At 51.1% G+C, this 10,000-nt stretch overlaps 1 protein-coding gene across 1 annotated transcript in view; it reads left to right on the top strand.

Annotated features, from left to right (window-relative positions):
* tenm3 (teneurin transmembrane protein 3) overlaps positions 1-10,000 on the top strand; it is a 204,192-nt gene that overhangs the window by 102,906 nt on the left and 91,286 nt on the right. The window contains exon 6 of the mRNA XM_062520548.1: positions 7,658-7,780. Coding sequence (XP_062376532.1) covers positions 7,658-7,780 — 123 coding nt within the window. The remainder of the gene's footprint in view (positions 1-7,657; positions 7,781-10,000) is intronic.

Below are 10,000 nucleotides of genomic sequence, written 5' to 3'. Positions count from 1 at the left end.
GTGTGTGCGTGTGTGTTGACATAGGTATGCATTAAAGTGTACATGTTTTAGGTATTTGTGTCTGTGTGCATGTTTGTGTGTGAGTTACTGTGTGTGTGTGTGTGTGTGTGTGTGTGTGTGTGTGTGTGTGTGTGTGTGTGTGCTTGTCTCAATGCCCCCATGTCCTTGTTCAACAGGAGCCACATAGCAGCGCAGGGCTCAGGAGGAGATTTCTCATGAAGGTTGAGATCAATTGTGTGCACGGTGGGTTAGCTACCCTGCCGAGCCGTAATGCTTGTTTGCTTTCCCCGTGTGGTTCAAGGCTACAGAGGGTCTCTCCTTCTCCCTTTACCTCTCTAGCTATCTGTTTTTATCTCTCTCCCTTGCTCCCTCTATCTCTCTCTCTCTCTCTCTCTGTCGCTCTCGTGTTCATCCTCTCTCTCTCAGTTCAGTTCAATATTCACATTATTGACATGGCGAGAAACACATTTATGTTGTCAAAGCAGGATAACAGGCACAACACACTATCATCCTCCTCTCTCTCTTCCCTCTCTCTATCTCTCTCTCTCTCCCTCTCTATCTCCCTCTCCCTCTCTCTCCTCTCTCCCTTGCTGAACACATCGATATAGAGACCCGGCCCATAGGGTGTGTGGGTGTGTGTGTGTGTGTGTGTGAATGTGTGTGTGTGCGTTCACCCGCTGTGTGTTGTGTGCTTGGGCTAATTCTCCGGAGGACAAGGGAGCCAACAGGCCGAGATCGAAACTGGGCTCATTTTCACGGCAGAATTGAAATATTTTAACCTCTGCTCTCCGACTGACGCCGTTCAAATTGATGCTCTCCGGGCACTAGCCGAGTCTTGTTTTTTTTTTTTATCTGGCCGAGCGTTGCCTGTTTATAACGCCAGCCCGAAGCAGCCTGTCATCATCAGATGTGTTGTCGTGCTGTTCTCCCCAGGAGGCCCACCTACTAGAAGTGGCATGGATGACATGATGGTTCAGATTACATGATTTTTATGAGCTTTTACGGCGATCTTTTACCGTTAATCGTATCGGATTAGGCAGTGGTAGAGCCTTAAACTCTCACTGCGGGTTATCTTGGGAGATTGGCCACATCGCAACAGCCTTCGTTTGCCGTCATAGTGTCCGTGTCAGCAAAGTGTTAGCAGGAGCTAAGCTACAGAAGTGCTGATTGTTGTGCTCGTGGTGCACGCTAGGCCTACACACATAAATGCCCACATGATTGCAGCGCACGGCTCTTTTTGGCGTTGGACTCCATTCCGTTTCATTGTTTTGGATACAACTCCGCACACCAGCGCCAAATCCTTTCACCGCCGCCTCGTACATTACCATTCGCTTCTATTTTTGTTGGCACCACCTAATGAAATCCATTGTTTATCGGCTCGTCGGCTGGAAACGCTGGCGTCGGCGGATGCGAGCGAGTGACAGAAAGCGTCGACGCACTTATGTCGGCGGAGTGTGCCCTAAGTGGACGGCCTGATTTCTGACTGCAGGGAATGGGCCTGCTGGGCCAGTGTGAGGAGCTGGCGTCTAGGAGTGGGATTTTTGGACTAACCCAGGGCGGGGGGCAGCATATCGATCGAGTATCGAGTGCACCTCCCCATCTCGAGTGCTGCCCACAGTTGCTCCCCACGGTCCCAGTCTTCAGGCCCTCTCTGCGCCAAGCGTCTTCATCTCAAGTCAAAGCATACAGCGCAGCTGACGAATACATTACCGCTGTGCTGTACACATACGCGTCTACGCAGCGCCTCGGGCAGGGGTCGTGACCTCTTGACCCCCCTCTGATGCCACTCTTGGTCTTCTAAGGGGCAGGGGGCGGGCTGCGGTGACCCGCGGCAGGGGTGGAGGGGAGCGGCGGGGGCGGCTCTGGAGCGCAGGAGTCCGAGGGCAGGGGGAGAAGCGAGGCGGGGGTCAGCGCAGCGGCTCTCTCTCTCCCGCCCACGCGCGCGGCCGGTCACCCCCCCGCAGGGCTCTCTGCGCCGGCCGAGCCGAGCGGGAGCGGCTGGCTGTGAGTGTGAGGCTGGCCTGCCTGCCTGCCTGCCTGCCCGCCCGCCTGCTCCTCTGCTGGTTTTGAGGCTCTGGTCCCGGGTGAGTTGGAGAGCCGATCGGCTCTTCAGTGGCGCATAAATACATACGGTGCACGCCTTTGCCATCTGTGGAGAACACAAAAGGAAGGACCAGAGAGAAGAGGAGAGAGAGAGAGAGAAGAGACAGATAGAGAGAGAGAGGAAGAGAGGAGAGAAGAGAGAGAGAGTGGTAGAGAGGAAGAGAGAGGACAGAAGCCAACTTAGACTGAACATGAGAGCAAAGGAACAAAGAAACAGAGAGGAAACTTTTCTTATTCTTTGTCCCTTCACAAATGCTAACACACACACACACACTTACACTCACACTCACATTTCCGTTACCATTCCTCAAAGTCTTCTGTTCCATTTCTCTTTCTTTTTTCTGTGGGCTTTTTCAGTCGTTTCTTTTCTTCCGTTTGGTCTCTGCACATTTGTTCAGTGTTTTCCCTGTTGCCTGAGTGCATTCTGCTCTGAGCAATGACAAGGCATTAGCATTGGCAGCCTGTGGATGATGAGGCCTGGCTCCTCTCCTCTCCTTTCCTCCTCTCCTCCTCTCTCCTTTCCTCCTCTCCTCTCCTCCTCTCTCCTTTCCTCCTCTCCTCTCCTCCTCTCTCCTCTTCTCTCCTCTCCTCCTCTGTCTCTATCCTCTGTCTCTCCTGTCTCTCATTCTTCTCCTCTCCTCTCCTGTCTCTCATTCCTCTCCTCTCCTCTCCTCTCCTCTCCTCTCCTCTCCTCTCCTCTCCTCTCCTCTCCTCTCCTCTTCTCTCCTCTCCTCTATGCTCCTCTGCTCTGCTGGGCTGCTCTACTCTGTTATGGGCTCTGTGCTCTGCTTTGCTTTGCTTTGCTTTGCTTTGCTTTGCTTTGCTTTGCTTTGCTTTGCTTTGATGGGCTGTGCAGTGCTGGAGGAAACTCAAGCTGCTCCTGATGGATTTGCTGCTCAGAGACTTCATAAACGACACAACTCTGATGGATTGTTTGAGAAAGCTCTCTGCCTGTCTCTACACACCCCCACACCCCTCTCTTTTTCTCTCTCTCTCTCACTCCCTCTATCTCACACTCTCTCTCTCTCTCTTTTTTTTTTCGGTCTGTCTTTCAGTGTTTGCCAAATTTAAATTCAAATATCCTTAAAGCTTTGTGTACTTCGGTTTAGTAGGTTTGGTCCGGCCAGTTCAGCCTGGTTGCCAAAGAGCACAGTAAATGCACACTCTCCCTTTCCCTTTTGGGTCTGTTGCTGAATAGCTGCAGTCAAATGTCTTTTCCTTTGACCACCGCAAACAATAAGCTGCCATGTTGATTTATAGGACAAACTCAAGTCATTTTCAGGATTGTTTTTCAACTGAATTCAGGCTGGGTGATGAGGGACAGAGATGGAGTGTTTTGTGCAAAGACAGCCAGACACACACCCACACAGACACACACACACACACACACACACACACACACACACACACACACACACACACACACACACACACACACACACACACACACACACACACACACACACACACACACACACACACACACATTCACAGAGAGAGAGAGAGAGAGAGAGAGAGACATAGACACACATAGATGCACATTCATCTACTCTCAAAGAAAGCAATCAGTCCATTTTCACATTTGTGTTTCCTGCCAAGACCGGTCTGGTCCCTGATGTTTTCCATGCAGCAGAGTCCTGGATGATTACATAGAGAGGAACTATAAATGCTCTTCGCTGGTCATTCTGGGACATGGTCTTGAAAGACTGAGGCTGAAAAAGATGAGATACAGGCAAACACTCCATAGTTGGCACACACATGCACTGATTCCCTGATACACACAACTCACTCACTCACACACACACACACACACACACACACACACACACACTATGCGCCTCCGCAGTTGTCCTGTGTAATGGATCTAAAGAAAGGCCTGTTTTTACTTTGATATCACTCTCTCGCTCTTTCGCTCTCTCCTCTCTCTCATCCTCACTCTTTTTTCCTGGTTATTTCTGAGCTGTTTTGTTTCTCTTCGCTACCTCTGGGTGATGTCTTCCCTCATCTGCGCAAACAAATATGTTAAACACAAGCTCCCTGGCCCCATCCTCTCCTCTCCTCCCCATCCTCTCCTCCTCTCCCCCTCTCTCCACCTCTCCAGGAAGTGTGTGATGGGCCTGTGACGCAGGTGTGTGTTGTGTGTGTGTGTGTGTGTGTGTGTGTGTGTATATAAGAGAGAGGGAGAGAGAGTGCATGCCGGCAAAACAAATCCCTACACTCCTCCCGGCAAAAACACACAAGCTCTCGCACCTGCTTCCCCATTCAGGACCAGCTGCTCTCTCGCTCACACTCACTCACTCTGAATCCCTCTCTCAGCTACCTTCTTCATTTCTCTCTCTCCTCTCCTCTCCCTCTCCCCTCTCTCTCCCTCTCTCAATCCCCCTCTCTCCGTTTCTCCTTCTCCTCCTCTGCTCAATGTCTCACCACTCCTCCCCTGTCTTGATGTAATTTGTCGATGTTGTTTCACACAGCCACACTGGAGGAACTGGTGTTGTAAATGTGTGTGTGTGTGTGTGTGTGTGTGTGTGTGTGTGTGTGTGTGTGTGTGTGTGTACAGTATGAGTTTTTTAAGTGTGTGTGTGTCTGTCTGTCAGTCTGCACAGTCTCTGTAGATGGTGCAGAGATGGATGCTTTCATGTGTGCAGTTGTGGTTGAGGAGCAGGAGCAGAGCAGATATGTTGTGTATGTGTGTGTGTGTGTATCTACCTACCAGCATACCCTCCACCCCTCTCTCTCTCTCTCTCTCTCTCTCTCTCTCTCTCTCTCTCTCTCTCTCTCTCTCTCTCTCTCTCTCTCTCTCTCTCTCTCTCTCTCTCCTCTCTCTCTCTCTCCTTTCCCATACACCTTCACCCCGCTGCCATTAAGTGGGGCCTGAGTTGGCTGGTGCTGGCAGGAGGATTTGGGGGGTTAGCCGCTCCTCTCTGCTCTCAGCGGGGCGCCCTGACTCTGACCAGACGCCATCTTCTCCTGGAGCCCCCCGCTCAAGCACAGGGTCATTGGCTAGGAGTGATGGGCGCCATGCGCTAGACCAGCCCAGCAGGACTCTAATTTAATGAGAAGTGTGTGTGTGTGTGTGTGTGTGTGTGTGTGTGTGTGTGTGTGTGTGTGTGTGTGTGTGTGTGTGTGTGTGTGTGTGTGTGTGTGTTCGTGTGTGTGTGTCTGTGTCTCTGTGTCTCTGTGTGTGTGCATGGGCGTGTGTGTGTGTGTGTGTATGTGTATGTGTGTGTGTGCGTGGGGTTATGTTTGTGTTTGTGTTTGTGTTTGTCTGTGTGCTTGTGCGTCTGTGTGTGTGTGTGTGTGTGTGTGTGTGTGTGTGTGTGTGTTCCAGGGCATGCTTGCACCACACCACTGCAGTGTTAAAGGCTTCCTAGACAGAGCTCTAATTGGCCTGTGGAGTCTGTGCACATGTGAACCCCCCCCCCCCCCCCCCGTCTCCAACTCTCCTCCCTCCCTGCCTCCCTTTGTTTGATATCATCACTACCACACGTCTAGCAGAGCCATTCCACTCGCCACAGCAGCCTAGAGTGCATAGCGTGCAAACACACACATACACACACACAGTCACACACACACACACATGCACAGCTTGTGTGCATTTATAACAGGTACACACACACATGCATGCAAACATACACACGCACACACATGCGCAGCTTGTTTGCATTTAAAACAGGTACACACACATGCATGCAAGCACACACACAGAGAGAGACACACACAGCTTGTTTGCACTTTTAACAGGTACACAAACACAGAGAGAGAGAGACACACACACAGCTTGTGTGCACTTATAACAGGTACACACACACACACACACACACACCCCCACGTAGGGCCCGTGTGCGGAGTGGTGTGCTCGGCGGAGCTGAGTGGAGCAGGGGCTGCAGATGTGATTTATGGCCGGTGCGGGTGTGCTGCCCCTGGGCCTGTGCTGCAGCCCACCAGGGGCCCCTGGCTGGATTAAATTACATTATGCCGTTTGTCAGCAGACAAGAGCTGTTAATGCACACAAACACGTCCGCAAATGCACGCCTTTAGTGGCTCACACACACACACACACACACACACACACACACACGCACATACACACACACACACACGCACACATACTACACACACACACACACACACACACACACACACACACACACACACACACACACATAAATACATGTATACACACACACACACATGCACACACATGCACTCACACGTACACACCAATATACACACACGTACACTCCAATATACACACAGACAACGTGCAGGAACATTTGGAGCCCACAGGATCAAAACAGATGTTTCCAAACCCTTTTGAAGAGGCAGCTCCCCACTTCATCAAGCGGTGGATTTACTTGGGGATGACTGCTCTAATCATATTTATTGGCCTCCTGCTGCTCGAGGAGAGAATATGTTATTATCCGGCGTAATACATCACCGGCGCTCGCGCAAAGCCTCCACCTTCGCCTCAGATCATCGTCACGGGGACGCAGCTGTTGCCATCTCGTCCCGAACCTGCTCTGATGGAGGTGGAGGGAGGCCCGGGCTCACACACCGCTTAGTCGTGTGTGTGGGAACAGACTTGAATGGCCATCCACGTTGCCATCCATCCAAACACATATTTGTCCTCTGTGTGTTTTAGCACGTTAATAGATGATGATAAAAATGATCCAAAGGCAGCGTTGGTGTGTGTGTATGTATGTATGTATGTATGTCAGGGCATGTACAGTAGATATGAAATTCAGCTGACTTTGACTGGATCTAGCCAAGACAGAAACATTAGGAGAGTGAAAGGGGGGGGGGGCATAGTCGGGAGTGGTGGTCATAGTGGGGGGGGGGGCATAGTTGGGGATGGTGGTCATGGTGGGGGGGGGGGGGGGGGGGGGGCATAGTCGGAAAGAAAAGACGAAGAGCCAAAGAGAGTGGAATTCAATGGGACCCCCAGCCCTGCGTCTCTACCACCCGTTCTCTCGCTTTGCCTCTCTCCGCGCTCTCTCGTCTCCCAGAACTGGGAGGTGCCAGATGGCATTAGCCTGTCCTGACTGACCACACGCAGCGCTGGCCTCCTGTGCTGCCCGTGTTGTGTTGCAGCACAGCGAAGCTGCTCTCACATACTGTACTGTATGCCTTCAGAAGGTGCCCTGCCTCTCCTTGTGGAGAGAAAGTCATCCTGGCAAAACAGGGGGCCCAGCTCTGAGGGGGGAGCTTGTTAAAAAAGTGATCTCTTCAGAAAGCTCTCCAAATAAAATCAATAGCATGGAGGGTTTTTTTAGGATTTTTTTTTCGACGTTTCTTTTACTTTCAGCCTACACTCTGACAGCGTTGTATTATGCAGTGTGTGTGTGTGTGTGTGTGTGTGTTTGTGTCGGGGGAGCTGCGTGTGTGTGTGTATATTTCCATGTTTTTGTATTGTGGCTGAAAGATTTTTTAAAAATGTTGCTCCTCGTCTAGAGATTTCACACTGTTTATTCTTGTCTCCTTTTTCTGTTTCTTCTTCCTTTCTCTCTCTCCTCTCTCTCTCTCTCTCTCTCACTCTCTCTCTCCTCCCTCTCAGCCATGCATCTGTTTGGGTTGAACTGGCAGCTTCAGGAGACAGAGGGCTATGCCTTTGAGAACGGCCAGGTGAAGTCGGACACAGCGCCTACCAACTCAGTCACCGCGCTGTCTGCTGACAATGGTAAGGAATCTTTATGCAAACACACAACACACACACACACACACACACACACACACACACACACACACACACACACGGACAAATGTTTAATCAGATAGACTCCCGATAGTCCCCGATAGTCCCATGGTCTTGTTCACTAGCGCTGTTCTTAGTCTTGTTAGTGTGTTTTCACATAAACTTCCGTGACCCTCTATGGATGCTCTGTCCTCGAGCGCACAGACACATCCTCCCCTCCAAGCTCCATGGATATGGACCCCACACACACACACACACACACACACACACACACACACACACACACACACACACACACACACACACACACACACACACACACTGCTGGGAGGAACAGCTAAGCCCCAGCGTGTTTGCATTCGCAGCGCCCTCCCGTCGGCGTGGCCTAATACTAGTCTTAGGAAACACAGCGTGTACAAGCTCCTTGTCTCCCTCTATCTCTTTCTCTCTCCTCTCTCTTTTTCTCTTTTTCTCCCTCTCTCTTTCTCTCTCTCTCTCTCTTTCTCCCTCTCTCTCATTCTCCCTCTCTCTCTCTCTCTCTATTTTCTCTGTCTCTCTCTCTCTCTCTCTCTCTCTCTCTCTCTGTCTCTCTCCGTCCTCTGCCAGCATGGAGGCCCAGCGCAGGCCTCGCTGTGTTGGCTTCTGTTTGTCTGTTGTGTAAAGCCGGCCGGCCTGTGTGCGAGGGGAGGGGATGGGAGGGGAGCCGAGGGAGATGCTTGTCAGCGGCGCATCAGATGGCCCCACAGGCCCCTGTCCACCGCGGCTTAGGCTCCGACGCGGGGGCCCTCCAAAACAAACCGCGCCGCAGACCACCCAGATGCCAGAGCTGAGCAAACTGCTGATGCAGGATTAGCCCCTTCCAAAAGGAGGAGGCGCAGGATAGTGGACAATGGACCGCAGTCACCCGCTCCTCTCCGCTCCTCTCCGCTCCTCTCTTCTCCTCTCTTCTCCTCTCTGCTCCTCTCTTCTCCTCTCCGCTCCTCTCCGCTCCTCTCTGCTCCTCTCTTCTCCTCTCTTCTCCTCTCTTCTCCGGTCCTCCGCAATGAGCACTGCTCTTGTGCGTCCTACCCCCCCTCTCAGTCTTTATTTTTCTTGTCTTTCTCACTTTCTCCATTTTCTCTCTCTCCATTCTCTCTTTCTCTCTCTCTCTCTCTCTCTCTCTCTCTCTGAGGGATTCTTTGGCCTGTGCCCATTATCTGAAGCTAGCACTGGGCCCAGCCAGCAGTGAAATGGAGTGTGTTTGAAGAGTGTTGAACCAAAGCAACACACATAGAGACATGCACACACACACACACACACACGCATACACACACACACACACACACACACACACACACACACAGACACACAACCACACACACTCGCACAAGCACACATATTCACACTTTTATGGTCATTATCAGTTATATACAGCCTCACCATTTTTCTCAGTGTCCACATATGGTGCCTGCAGCCCTGTCTCCAGAGAGATAGATGTGTTTGTGTTGGACGGCCTTTCTAGAGCTGGTGACTAGAGTAATGCATTTGTCTTTGCTGAGAGGGAGGTTTCTCTCTCTCTCTCTCTCTCTCTCTCTCTCTCTGTGTGTGTGTGTGTGAGCGGGCGCGGGTGCTTGTAATGTGTTTGCCTGTTGTGATGGGGAACTGGAGCTTTGGGATGTGTGCTCATCACTTTGGGTTGTTTTGGGCCAAATGGACTGACCCCTGAAATAGAGAGCAGAGAGCGTGTGTGTGTTAATGTGTGTGGGTTTGTGTGTGGGTGTGTGTGTGTGTGTGTGTGTTAATGTGCTCCAGTGGGGACAGGCTAATACTAATACCATTGGACAGTGAGAGAGTGTGCTGTGCTAGAGGGAAAAGAGTGCAGTTGACCCCATCGCCCCCCACCCCCGTCGCCACCCCGTCCCCTGTCACCTCTCCCCATCTGAGGGGCAGAATGGAATGAGGTCAGATAGAACAGAGAAGAGAGAGAGAGAGAGAGAGAGAGGAACAAGGAAGAGAGAAGGAAGAACAGAGGCCTTCATTTTTTTTGCGGAAACAGGGTGAACATTCCAAACTGAGTGCACAACGCAAACCCTTTTTTAATCAAATGAAATGTGGGCTTCAACGAGACAAGGCGAATACAAACAGCATGTTTAATGTAACGCTGTGCATCTTATAGAGATATACATTTTTAATCTCTCTCCAGAGTTATGTCTTTTGAAAATAAAA

The sequence above is a fragment of the Sardina pilchardus genome, chromosome 2, assembly GCF_963854185.1.
Source record: "Sardina pilchardus chromosome 2, fSarPil1.1, whole genome shotgun sequence".
In the NCBI taxonomy this organism is placed as follows: domain Eukaryota; kingdom Metazoa; phylum Chordata; class Actinopteri; order Clupeiformes; family Clupeidae; genus Sardina; species Sardina pilchardus.
This window is presented reverse-complemented; position numbering and strand designations above follow the sequence as displayed.